A 15302-nucleotide genomic window follows, 5' to 3' on the forward strand; every position below is an offset into this window, starting at 1 on the left:
GGCACTTATAAAGACCATACTTAGTCTTAAATGTTATTTTCCACTCATCCCCAACTTTCATGTTAATTTGATAATACCCTGAACGCAAATCAATCTTAGTAAAGTAACATACACCATCCAACTCATCAAGCATATCATCTAACCTAGGAATAGGATGACGATACTTTACTGTTATTTTATTATTTGCATGGCAGTCCACACACATTCTCCAAGTGCCATCCTTCTTTAGAACCAAAATGATCGAAACAACACAAGGACTTAAGCTCTGTCGTACATACCTTTTAGACATCAATGCATCCACTTGCCTTTAAAGCTCCTTTGTCTCCTCTAGATTACTTCTATAGGGTGGTCTATTTGGTACGGCAGCCCCTAGAGTGAAGTCTATTTGATTCTCAATGCATCTTTATGGTGGTAAACCACTTGGTATCTCCTCGGCAAAGACATCAACAAATTCTTGCAAAAGGTTAGTAAATGCACTTAGTAAGGAAAGACCAAGTTCAGTAGTGTTCAAGTAAACATCTTTATAAGTAAGTATAAACAACAATTTACTTGAGTGAAATGCATGTCTTACCTCACTTTCCCTAGCCAAAAAGCTCCCATTTCTCTTATTTTTCTCTCTAGGCCGAACCTCACTCTCTTTTGTATCTTTAATGCTCCTTGATTTTTCTCCCTTAATTTTGCTACTTTCAGCCTCACTCCTTTTCCTCTCCAATTTACATTGGTGATTATACACTTCTTTTGGAGAAAGAGGAGTAAGTGTGACTTTTCTCCCATCTTTTACAAAAGAGTACCTATTAAGGAATCCATCATGGACAGCCCTTCTATCAAATTGCCATGGCCTACCAAGCAAGATATGGCTAGCATGCATTGGCACTACATCACATAGCACTTCATCTGAATACCTCCCAATAGTGAAAGTCATAATAACTTGCTTATTCACTTTTATTTCACCATAATTGTTTAACCATAATAACTTATAAGGTTTTGGATGTGGAATGAGATTTAACCCTAATTTCTCTACCATTAAAGTGCTAGCAACGTTTGTACAACTACCACTATCAATAATGACATTATATGTCTTACCTTGCACATGGCAGCTAGTATAGAATATGTTATCCCTTTGTTGCTCCATATTATCTTCCTCCTTCATTTATGCTTTAAGTGTGCACCTAGTAACCAAAAGATCACTTCCTATAGTGGTGGCATCTTATCTTCACTACTCTCTTCACTTGCTATTTCTATCTCACAATGCTCCCTAGCAACCATTGTCCTCTTATTAGGACATTGTGAAGCAATGTGCCCACGCCCCAAACACTTCAACCATTAATTATCCCTATTTTTCCCTTTATTAGCTTCAGCTGTGCTGGTCTCCTTGTTGCCTGAAACATTCTTACTCTTATTCCTATCAAAAACAGCCTTATCATCTCCTCTTTTGTTTCCTTTCCATTGATTAGACCAATTAGGCCTATTGCTTGAAGTGCCTTTCTGTTCAAACCTTATTGCTCCCCTTGGTTTTAATTGCTTTTCAACCTTAATTGCAAGATGAATTAACTCCTCAAGTTCTATATAATATTGCAATTCGACTTATCTACATTCTCCTTATTAAGCCCACTAATAAAACATGCCATGGTAGCTTCCCTATCTTCATCCAAATCAGTCCTTGTCATGAGCATCTCCATTTTCTTATAATAATCCTCTACATCTTTAGTGCCTTGCTTCAAATATTGGAGTCTTTGATGTAACTCCTTATGATAATATCTAGGTACAAAATGTCTTTTCATGATGGTTTTAAGAGCATGCCAAGTATCAATAGGCTCTTCCATGTTTCTTCTCCTATGCACCACCAATTGATCCCACCACACTATTGCATACTCAGAAAATTGAGTAACCACTAACTTTACCTTCTTTTCCTTCGAAAAGTTATGACAATCAAAGATAAGGTCTACTCGCTTTTCCCACTCCAAATATGCCTCTGGATCTGATTTTCCTAAAACGGTAGAAATCCTAATTTTGATGCAATCCAAATTTTCATCCACATCATCATTATACCCATAGTAACCACCACACTCACCTCCATGATTCCTTCTACCCATTACATTGTTTTGGCCTCCTCTAGCTTCTCTACCCATGCCACAGCCAACACCCACAATTGTGGCATTATCATCATCATCATAGCCTAGTTCTAAATCTTCCTACCAAGCTCTGCCTATTATTTTCTACACGAGTATTAGCATTGATTTACTCCAATATGGCTCTTCGGTTGTTTGCCATATCTAATCGCATCCTTTCCAGAGCTTCATTGATGTTCATTATACTCTGTTGTACTCTTTCATTTTCATGCATTTGTGCTGTGGATATGCCATGATTAACTTGAGGCACATTCTCTTCTCTCCTACCTCCACTAGAGGTATTTGACATTGTTGTAATAAAAAGTTAGTATGCAAATAATAAGAATTAAAAATATTAGGACCTCACCAATCGCACCTTTACGTGTCTACTCTCCAAAAATAGGGGTTTGCTCTCGTGTTTACACACAATAATGTTAACACTCAAGATTGAAACTCACACCACTCGGCTTGGTCTCAAGTGTTCTTATGTGAATCAAGAATTTGCACATAAAGTTCAAACTATACAATCAACACACAAAGAATCAAGCTTTAAAAGCCTAGTTGAAGCAAGTGGTTAAGAATTAAGAATTTCAAGCAAAACAGTAATGAAATCAAGAAACATTGGAGTCAAGGGTAATAGAAAACTCAAAAAGATTTAATAGACATGTGAAAGAATTAATCTAAGATGCACAGATTTAAGGAAAAATTGTTCAAGAATCAAGAAAGTATCTTTGGTCAAGAATCTTGAATTCCAAACCAAACAACAATAAGAACAAGAGTTTAGTGTTCAAGAATGTTAGAAAACTCAAAAAGATTCAAAGAACATGAAAGAGGAACAATCTAAGATGTAAAAATTCAAGGAAATTCGTTCAAGATTTAAAGTTACCTCTTTGATCAGCAAGAATGCCAAATCTGCCCAATCTTGAAGAGAAAACGAAAACAACATTTGCAAAGGAAAAGCACGAAAATAATGAAGGAAAAGACCCTAGAAACATGTGTATAAGTATCAACAACAATAGGAAAGAGTATTAGGTAGTTTCCTATAAGTCAGCCACCTATTCCCTTGTAAATAAGGATTTCTTTCAAGATATTGTGTATCTAGCTTAAGAATCCTTTAAAGATTAGGAACCTATAAATTCCAGCAATGTTATGACTCATAACAATCCTAATATCATCATAAAATATGAAATTAGCAATAGGGTTTCATTAAAACACCAACTGGATTCAAGAAAAAGTCAATAACCTTATAAAAAATCAAGATTCTTCAAGAATCACACTTGGAGATTGAATTCCTCCAAGATTTGATTTTTTTTCTTTCTTTCTTTTCTTTTCTTCTTCTATTTTTATTTTATTTATTTTTATTTGAATCTTAGAACAAGCTAAATAAGAACAGTCAAGATTGTTATCAAGAAAAGAATTAAATCACTTGGAAACTTAAAGAACACAGTGAAATAACATTAAAGAAGGATAAGTAACCTGATTCAAGAGCCAAGAGCTCTGATACCAAATGTTAAAGAACCTCCAAGAATAGAACCCACGAACTTTAATCCTTATGAACGCGTGAATCACTAACTTGAAAACTTAAAGGATTTCTTGAAATCAAACCTTAGGTTCATCTAATCAGATTGTAAGGTGATCAAGAATTAGAACCTAAGGAAAACTAAGTCCCTTAAACCCCAATCCTAAGTACGCCACAAGGATAGATCAAGTCCTTGATAAGTAAGTTTTGCATTCAAACAAGAACACAAGCTACAAACAATTTTGGCTTGAAAGAAAGTAAAACCTTAATTAATCATCATCTGCCAAAGGCATACGAATTTGACATGTATTAAAGACATATCCAAAGTCCTAGTAAGAATATAACTCTTACTTAACTAATATGATCTAATATGGGTTTTCTTACAAGTTTAGGAAACTCTAACATCTAACCAAATAGGATACTCAGAGCTAAACAAAGCCTTCATAAACTTGGATTTGAAGAACATTAAACAAAGCCCATTTAGCCTTCATAAACTTGGACTTTAAGAACATTAAACAAAGCCCATTCTTTATGAATTTCATTTGGGCCAAATTCTATTGAACTTCTATTGTTAGACCACTCTTGCATATAGCCATTTAAGGACTCTTGAAGCTTCTTGGCCCTTGACATTGTAATTGGACCTTGTGCTAAACTTAATGGATCCTTCCTTGATTCTTTCTTATTGCCCTCGTCATCAAGCCCATCCAAATTAACATCGTTAAGCCTTGGCCCATCCATATCAACAATCGTGTAAGACAGGTATATTTGTAAGTATGATAGAACAGCCTCGTAAAAGGGGTGTATTTGTCAATATAAAAAACAACCCCGTAAGTGGGCTATATTTGTGAATTTGAGTAAACAACTCCATAAAAGGGATATATTTATGAATATGAAAAATCAACCCCGTTAGATGGGTATATTTGTGCATATGCGAAAACAATCCTATAAGATGGGTATATTTATGAATATAAGAAAACAACTCTGTAAAAGGGGTATATTTGTGAGTATAAGAAAATAACCCCATAATAGGGGAATATTTTTTAATATAAAAAAATAACCCCGTAAGAGGGGTATATTTGTCAATATAAGAAAATAACCCTATAAGAAGGATATATTTGTGAATATGAGAAAACGACTCCGTAACAAAGGTCTATTTCTTAATATGAGAAAACAACCTTGTAAGACGGGTATATTTGTCAATATTAGAAAACAACCCCATAAGAGAGGTATATTTATAAGTATTATAGAACAACCCCGTTAAAGAGGTATATTTATCAATATAAGAAAATAACCTGTAAGAGGGGTGTATATGCGAATACGAGAAAGAAACCCTGTAAGAGGGGTTTATTTATGAATATGAGAAAACAATCCCGTAATAGTGGTGTGTTTATGAGTGTGAGAAAATAACCCCATAAGAGGGGTATATTTTTTAATATGAGAAAATAACCCCGTAATAGGGGTATATATGTTAATATAAGATAACAACCTCGTAAGTGGGGTATATTTATGAGTATGAGGAAACCACGACGTAAAAGCGGCATATTTGTGAATATGGGAAACAACCACGTAAGAGAGATTTTTGAGTTTGAGAAAACAACCGCGTAAAAGTGGTATATTTTTTAATATTAGAAAATAACCCCATAAAAGGGATATATTTGTGAATATGAGAAAACAACCCTATCACAGGGGTTTATTTTTAAATATGAGAAAATAAACCAGCAAGAGTGGTATATTTGTCAATATTAGAAAACAACCTCATAAGAGGAGTATATTTGTGAGTATGATAGATCAATCCCGTTAGAGGGGTATATTTGTGAAAATGAGAAAAAAAACATATATGAAGGGTATATTTGTGGATATGAGAAAAAAACCCTTTAATAGGTGTTTATTTTTTAGTATGAGAAAACAATCCTGCAAGAGAGGTATATTTGTGAATATGAGAAAACAAGCCCGTAAGAAGGGTATATTTATAAATACGACAGAACAACCCCGTAGGAGGGGTTTATTTTTTAGTATGAGAAAATAATCCCATTATAGGGATATATCTTTTTAATATGAGAAACAACCCCGTAATTGAAGTATATTTGCCAATATAAGAAAACAACCCCGTAAGAGGGGTATATTTGTGAGCTTGAGGAAATAAACACCGTAAAAGGGGTATATTTGTGAATATGAGAAATCAACCCCGTAAGAGGGTTATATTTTCGTGAGCTTGAGGAAATAAACACCGTAAAAGGGGTATATTTGTGAATATGAGAAATCAACCCCGTAAGAGGGTTATATTTTTCAGTATGACAAAATAATCCCATAATCGGAGTATATTTCTTAATATGAGAAAACAACACCGTAATAGGCGTATATTTGTGAATATCAGAAAACAACCCCAAAAGAGAGGTACAATTGTGAGCATTAGAGAACAACCGCGTAAAAGGGGTATGTTTTTTAATATGAGAAAATAACCCCATAAGAGGGGTAATTCGTGAATATTAAAAACCAATATCGTAAGAGTGGTATATTTGTGAATATGAGAAAACAACCCCGTTGGAGGGTTATATTTATGAATATCAAAAAATAACCACGTAAGAGGGTTATATTTATGAGTATGATAGAACAATCCCGGAAGAGGGGTCCATTTATGAGTATGAGAAAACAACCTCGTAAGAGGGGTATATTTGTAAGTATGAGAAAATAATCCCATAAAAGGAGTATATTTCTTAATATGATAGAACAACCCCGTAAGAGTTGTATATTTATCAATATAAGAAAATAATACCGTAAGGCGTATATTCGTGATTATTAGAAAACAACCCCGTAAGAGGGGTATATTTGTGAGTATGAGAAAACAACCCCATAAAAGGGATATATTTTTTAGCATGAGAAAACAACTCCGTAAGAGGGGTATATTCGTCAATATAAGAAAATAACCCTGTAATTGGGGTATATTTATGAATATGAGACAACAACACTGTAAAAAAGTGGATATGAAAATCAGAAATCAACTTCGTAAGAGGGGTATCGTTTCTAGAATGAGAAAATAATCCCAAAATAGGGATAAAATTTTTAATATGAAGAAACAACCTTGTAAGAGGAGTGCATTTTTCAACATAAGTAAATAACCGTAAGTGGGGTATATTTTTTAGTATTAGGAAACAACCGCGTAAATGGAGTATTTTTTTTTATATGAGGTAACAACCCGGTTAGAGGGGTATATTTGTGCATATGATAAAAAAATATAAGAAGGGTATACTTATGAATATGAGAAAACAACCCCTTAGGAGGCGTGTATTTTTTAGTATGAGAAAATAACCCCGTAAGAGAGGTATATTTGTGAATATGAGAAAACAAGCCTGTAAGAAGGGTATATTTATGAATATGACAGAACAGCCCCGTAGAAGGGGTTTATCTTTGAGTATGAGAAATTATCCCATTATAGGGATATATCTTTTAATATGAGAAAACAACCATGTAATTGAAGTATATTTGTCATTATAAGAAGACAACCCGTAAGAGGGCTATATTTGTGAGTTTGAGGAAATAAACACCGTAAAAGGGGTATATTTGTTAATATGAGAAATCAGCCCTGTAAGAGGAGTATATTTTTTAGTATGACAAAATAATCCCATAATAGGGGTATATTTTTTAATATGAGAAAACAACCCCATAAGACGGGTGCATTTGTCAAAATAACAAAACAACCCCATAACTGCGGCATATTTGTGAGTTTGAGGAAACAATGCTGTAAAAGTGGTATATTTGTGAATATGAGAAATCAACCCTATAAGAGGCGTATATTTGTTAATATGAGAAAACGACCCGGCAAGAGGGGTATATTTGTGAGTATGAGAAAAAAATCGCGTAAACAGGGTATATTTTTTTAATATGAAAAAAGAACCCCGTAAGAGGGGTACATTTGTGAATATGAGAAAATAATCCCATAAGAAGGGAGAATCTGTGAATATGAGAAAACAACCCCGTAAAAGGGGTTTATTTTTTACTATGAAAAAACAACCGCGCAAATAGAATATATTTTTTAATATAAGACCACAACCTCGCTAAAGGTTGTGAATATGAGACAACAACCCCGTAAAAGGGGTATATTTGCGAATATGAGAAATCAACCACGTGAGAGGGGTATATTTTTGAATATGAGAAAATAATTCCCTACGAGGGGTATAGTTATGAGTATGACAAAACAACCCTGTAAGAGCGCTATATTTGTGATATGAGAAAACAACCCCGTAAGAGGGGTATATTTGTGAATATGAGAAAACAATCACGTAAGAGGGTTATATTTGTCAATATGAGAAAACAACCACATAAGAGTGGTATATTATGCGTATGAGAAAAAAACCCCATAAAATGAATATATTTTTTAATATGTGAAATCAACCCTGTAAGAGGGGTAAATTTGTGAATATAAGAAAACAACCCTGTAAGAGAGGTATATTTGTGAATATTAAAAATAACCCTACAAGAGGGGTATATTTGTGAGAGTGAGAAAACAACTGCGTATAAGGGCTATATTTTTTAATTTAAAAATCACCCCCACAAGAGAGGTATATTTGTCAATATTAGAAAATAAGTCTGTATGAGGAAATATTGGTGAATATGACAAAACAACCTCGTAAGAGTGGTATATTTGTGAATATCATAAAACAATCCCGTAAAAGTGGGGTATTTGTCAATATAAGAAAACAACCCAATAAGAGGGGTATATTTATGAATATGAGGAAACAACCCAGTAAGAGGGGTATATTTATAAATATTAGAAAACAACACCGTGAGAAGGTTATATTTGTGAGTATAAGAAAACAACCTCATAAAAGGGTATATTTTTTAATATGAGAAAACAACCCCGTAAGAGGGGTATATTTGTGAATATGAGAAAACACGCCTATAAGATGGGTATATTTGTGAACATGAGAACACAACCCCGTAAGAGGGGTTTATTTTTTAGTATGAGAAAATAACCCCATTATAGTGATATATTTTTTAATATGAGAAAACAACTCCATATATTTTGGGGTATATTTTTGAATATGAGAAAACAAGCATGTAATACATTTGTCAATATAAAAAAAACCTCGTAAGTGGGGCATATTTATGAGTATGAGAAACAACCCCGTAAAAGAGTATATTCGTGAGAGGGTTATATTTTTTAGTATGATATTTTTGAATATCATAAAACAATCCCATAAAAGTGGGGTATTTGTCAATATAGGAAGACAACCCAATAAGAGGGGTATATTTGTGAATATGAGAAAACAACCTAGTAAGAGGGGTATATTTGTGAATATGAGAAAACACGCCTATAAGATGGGTATATTTGTGAATATGAGAAAACAACCCCGTAAGAAGGGTTTATTTTTTAGTATGAGAAAATAACCCCATTATAGTGATATATTTTTTAATATGAGAAAACAACTCCGTATATTTTGGGTTATATTTTTTAATATGAGAAAACAAGCCCGTAAGATGGATATATTTGTGAAAATGAGAAAATAACCCCGTAAGAGGGGTATATTTGTGAATATGAGAAAACAAGCATGTAAGAGGGGTATATTTGTCAATATAAAAAAATAACCCCGTAAGTTGGGTATATTTATAAGTATGAGATAACAACCCCGTAAAAGGAGTATATTTGTTAATGTGAAAATTGAACCCGTAAGAGGGTTATATTTTTTAGTATGAGAGAACAATCCCCTACGAGGGGTATCTATATGAGTATAATAGAACAACCCTATAAAAGGGGTATGTTTGTGAATATGAAAAGACAACCTCGTAAGAGGGGTATATTTGTGAATATGAGAAAGAAAACCCCGTAAGAGGGGTATATTTGTCAATATGAGAAAACAACCACGTAAGAGGGGTATATTTGAGAGCATGAGAAAATAACAACATAAAAGGGATATAATTTTTAATATGAGAATCAACCCTATGTGAGGGGTATATTTATAAATATAAGAAAAACAACCATGTAAGAGGGTTATATTTGCGAATATAAGAAAACAATCCTGTAAGAGGGGTATATTTATGAGTATAAAAAAAAATCGCGTAAAAGGGGTATATTTTTTTATTTGAAAAACAACCTCGTAAGAAGGGTATGTTTGTCAATATTAGAAAACAAGCCCGTAAGAGGGGTATATTTGTGAATATGAGAAAATAATACCATGATGGGGTATATTTTTTAATATGAGAAAACAATGAAGTAAGAGGCATTTATTTGTCAATATAATAAAATAACCTCGCAGGTGGGGTATATTTGTTAGTTTGAGGAAATTAACACCGTAAAAATGGTATATTTGTGAGCATGAGAAAACAACCACGTAAAAGGGGTATATTATTTAATATTAAAAAATAACCCCGTAATAGAGGTATATTTGTTAATATCAGAAAACAACCCCGTAAGAGGGGTATATTTGTGAATATGACAAAACAACCTTGTAAGAGAGTTATATTTGTGAAAATTAGAAAACAACCCTGTAAAAGTGGAGTATTTCTCAATATAAGAAAACAACCCCATAAGAGGGGTATATTTGTGAATAGGAGAAAACAACCTTGTAAGAGAGGTATATTTATGAATATTAGAAAACAACCTCGTAAGAGGGGTATATTTCTGAGTGTGAGAAAACAAACCCATAAAAGGGGCATAATTTTTACTATGAGAAAACAACCCCGGAAAAGGGGTATATTTTTCAATATAAGAAAATTACCTCATACGAATGGTATGTTTGTGAATATTAGAAAACAACCCCGAAAAAGTGGTGTATTTGTGAGTGAGAAAACAACCCTATAAAAAGGGTTTATTTTTCAATATGAGAAGACAACCCCGTAAGAAGGGTATATTTGTCAATATAAGAAAACAACCCCTTAAGTGTGGTATATTTATAAGTATGAGATAACAACCTCATAAAAGGGGTATATTTTTTAATATCAGAAATCAGCCCTGTAAGAGGGGTATATTCTTGAGTATGAGAAAATAACCCCATTAATAGGGATATATTTTTAATATGAGAAAACAACCTCGTAAGATATGCATATATGTGAATATGAGAAAACAACCTCGTCGAAGGGTACATTTATGAATATGAGAAAACAACCCTGTAAGAGGGGTATTTGTCAATATAAGAAAACGAACTCGTAAGAGGAGTATATTTGTGAGTATGAGAAAATAACCCCATGAAAAGACATATTTTTTAATATGAGAAAATAACCTCGTAAGAGGGGTATATTTGTCAATATAAGAAAATAGCCCTGCATGTGGGGTACATTTGTGAATATAAGGCAACAATCCCGTAAAAGGGGTATATTTATGAATATGAGAAATCAACCCCATAAGAATAGTATATTTTTTAGTATGAGAAAATAACCTCATAACAAAGGTATATTTCTTAATATGAGAAAACAACCCCGTAAGAGGAGTATATTTGCTAATATAACAGAACAACCCTGTAAGTGTAGTATAATTGTGAGTTTAAGGAAACAACACCGTAAAAGGGGTAAATTTATGAATATAAGAAATCAACCTCGTAAGAGGCATATATTTGTGAATATGAGAAAACATATATTTGTGAGTGTGAGAAAACAATCGCGTAAATGGGGTATATTTGTGAATATTGAAAAACAATATTCTAAGAAGGGTATATTTATAAATATGAGAAAACAACCCCGTAAGAGGGGTTTATTTTTTAGTATGAGAAAATATCCCCACAAAAGTGGTATATTTTTTAATATGAGAAAACAACCCCGTAAAAGGGGTATATTTTGTCAATATAAGAAAATAACCTCATAAGTGGGCTATATGTGTAAGTATGAGGTAACAACCCTATAAATGGGTTATATTTGGGAATATGAGAAATCAATCTCGTAAGAGGTGTATATTTTTTGGTATGAGAAAATGACCCCATAATAGTGGTAAATTTCTTAAAATGACAAAACAACAACGTAAGAGGGGTATATTTGTGAATATAAGAAAACAATCTCGTAAGAGGGGTATATTCATAAATATTAGAGAACGACTCTGTAAGTGTGGTATATTTGTGAGTATGAGAAAACAACGCTATAAAAGGAGTTTATTTCTCAATATAAGAAATGAACCCCGTAAGTACGGTATATTTATGAGTATGAGGAAACAACATAGTAAAAGGGGTTTATTTTTAATATGAGAAAATAACAACATAAGAGGAGTATATTTGTCAATATAAAAAAAAAATATTGTAAGTGGGGTATATTTGTAAGTATGAGGAAACAACCCCGTAAAAGGGGTATATTTGTGAATATGAGAAATCAACCCCATAAGAGGGGTATATTTTTTAGTATTAAAAAATAATCCTATACGAAGGGTATAGTTATGAGTATGACAGGACAACCGCATAAATAGAGTATATTTGTGAATATGAGAAAATAACCCTGTAAGAAGGGTATATTTGTGAATATGAGAAAATGACCCTATAACAGGGGTATATTTATCAATATGAGAAAACAACCACGTAAGAGAGGTATATTTGTGAATTTGAGAAAAAAACCTCATAAAAGGGATATATTTTTTAATATGAGAAAAACACCGTATGAGTGGTTTATTTTTAAATATAAAAAAACAACCCTGTAAGAGGGGTATATTTGTGAGTATGAGAAAATATCCGTGTAAAAGGGGTATATTTTTTTATATGAGAAAACAGCCCCTTAAGAAGAATATATTTATCAATATTAGAAGAAAACCCTGTAAGAACACATTTGTGAATATGAGAAAACAACCATGTAAGAGGGGTATATTTGTGAGTATGAGAAAACAACGTCGTTAGAGGGTATATCTTTTAATTTTAGAAAACAATCACGTAAGAGGCATATATCTGTCAATATAAGAAAACAACCCCATAAGTGGGATATATTTATGAGTTTGAGAAAATAAATGCCATAAAGGGGGTATATTTGTGAATATGAGAAATCAACCAAGCAAGAGGCATATATTTGAGAATAAGAGAAAACAACCCTGTAAGAGGGATATATTTGTGAGCATGAAAAAACAACCGTGTAAAAGGGGTAAATTTTTTAATGTTAGAAAATAACCCCGTAATAGAGGTATGTTTGTCAACATTAGAAAATAACCCCGTAAGAGGGGTATATTCGTGAATATGACTAACCCCGTAAGAGAGGTATATCTATGAAATTAGAAAATAACCCGTAAAAGTGGGGTATTTGTCAACATAAGAAAATAACCCCATAAGAGGGATACCTTTGTGAATATGAGACAATAACCCAGTAAAAGAGGGGTATATTTGTGAGTATGAGAAAATCCCATAAAAAGGATATATATTTTAATATGAGAAAATCAACCCCATATGAGTGCTAGATTTGTGAATATAAGAATAAAACTCTGTGAGAAGGTTATATTTGAGTATGAAAAAATAACTGCGTAAAAGGGTATATTTTTAATATGAGAAAACAACACCGTAAGAGGGGTATATTTGTCAATATTTGAAAATAATCCCCCGTAGCAGGGGTATATTTATGAATATGAGAAAATAATTACGTAAGAGAGGTATATTTGTGAGTGTGAGAAAATAACTCCATAAAAAGGGCATATTTTTAATATGAGAAAATAAACCTGTAAGAGGGTTATATTTTTTAAAATAAGAAAGCAACCCCATAAGTGGAGTATATTTGTGAATTTGAGGAAACAACCCCCACAAAAGGGGTATATTTATGAATATGAGAAATTAACCTTGTAGTAGGCGTATATTTGTGAATATGAGAAAACAACCCCAAAAGAGGGGTATAATTGTGAGCATTAGAGAACAACCGTGTAAAAGGGGTGTGTTTTTTAATATGAGAAAACAACCTTATAAGAGGGGTATATTTGTTAATATTAAAAAATAATATCGTAAGAGTGGTATATTTATGAATATGAGAAAACAACCCCATTAGAGGGTTATATTTATGAATATCAAAAAATAACCTCGTAATAGGGTTATATTTGTGAGTACGATAGAACAATCCCATAAGAGGGGTCCATTTTTGAATATGAGAAAACAACCTCGTAAGAGGGGTATATTTGTAAGTATGAGAAAATAATCCCATAAAAAAGGAGTATATTTCTTAATATGATAGAACAACCCCATAAGAGTTGTATATTTATCAATATAGAAAACAATACCGTAAGGGGTATATCTGTGATTATTAAAAAATAACCCCGTAAGAGGGGTATATTTGTGAGTATGAGAAAACAACCCCATAAAAGGGATATATTTTTTAGCAGGAGAAAACAACTCCGTAAGAGGGGTATATTCGTCAATATATGAAAATAACCTCGTAATTGGGGTATATTTGTGAATATGAGACAATAACACTGTAAAAAAGTGGATGTGAAAATCAAAAATCAACTTCATAAGAGGGGTATAGTTTTTAGAATGAGAAAATAACCCCAAAATAGGGATAAATTTTTTAATATGAAAAAATAACCTTGTAAGAGGAGTGCATTTTTCAACATAAGTAAATAACCTCGTAAGTGGGATATATTTTTTAGTATTAGGAAACAACCGCGTAAATAGAGTATTCTTTTTATATGAGGTAACAACCCGGTTAGAGGAGTATATTTGTGAATATGAGAAAAAAATATATAAGAAGGGTATACTTATGAATATGAGAAAATAACCTCGTAAGAGAGGTATATTTGTGAATATGAGAAAACAAGCCTGTAAGAAGGGTATATTTATGAATATGACAGAACAACCCCGTAGAAGGGGTTTATCTTTGAGTATGAGAAAATTATCCCATTATAGGGATATATCTTTTAATATGAGAAAACAACCATGTAATTGAAGTATATTTGGCAATATAAGAAAACAACTCGTAAGAGGGGTATATTTGTGAGTTTGAGGAAATAAACACCGTAAAAGAGGTATATTTGTGAATATGAGAAATCAACCCCATAAGAGGGGTATATTTTTTAGTATGACAAATAATCCCATAATAGGGGTATATTTCTTATTATGAGAAAACAACCCCATAAGAGGGGTACATTTGTCAAAATAACAAAACAACCCCGTAACTGTGGCATATTTGTGAGTTTGAGGAAACAATGCTGTAAAAGTGGTATATTTATGAATATGAGAAATCAACCCAATAAGAGGCGTATATTTGTTAATAAGAGAAAATTAGCCCGTAAGAGGGGTATATTTGTGAATATGAGAAAACAAGCCCATAGGATAGGTATATTTGTGAATATATAGAAACAAGCCCCTAAGAGGGGTATATTTGTGAATATGAGAAAACAACCCTGTAAGAGGGGTATATTTGTCAATACAAGAAAACATCCCCGTAAGTGGTGTATATTTGTGAGTATGAGATAACAATCCCGTAAAAGGGGTGTATTTGTGAATATGAGAAATCGACCCTGTAAGAGGGGTATATTTATTGGTTTGAGAAAACAATCCCCTACGAGGGGTATAGATATGAGTATGACAGAACAACCCTGTAAAAGGGGTATGTTTGTGAATATAAAGAAACAACCCTGTAATAGGGGTATATTTTCTCAACCCCATAAGAGGGGTATATTTGTTAATATGAGAAAACAAGTACGTAAGAGGGGTATATTTGAGAGCATGAGAAAATAACCTCATAAAAGGGATATATTTTTTAATATGAGAAATCAACCCCGTATGATGGTATAATTATGA

At 32.7% G+C, this 15302-nt stretch overlaps 1 protein-coding gene across 1 annotated transcript; it reads right to left on the reverse strand.

The window, feature by feature from the left end:
- Positions 1–403: 403 nt before the first annotated feature.
- On the reverse strand, positions 404–1150 carry LOC125369285. Its single transcript, XM_048371298.1, has one exon. It carries the CDS (start codon positions 1148–1150, stop codon positions 404–406), a length of 747 nt encoding a protein of 248 aa, XP_048227255.1.
- Positions 1151–15302: the final 14152 nt, after the last annotated feature.

The sequence above is a fragment of the Ricinus communis genome, chromosome 2, assembly GCF_019578655.1.
Source record: "Ricinus communis isolate WT05 ecotype wild-type chromosome 2, ASM1957865v1, whole genome shotgun sequence".
Taxonomy (NCBI): Eukaryota; Viridiplantae; Streptophyta; class Magnoliopsida; order Malpighiales; family Euphorbiaceae; genus Ricinus; species Ricinus communis.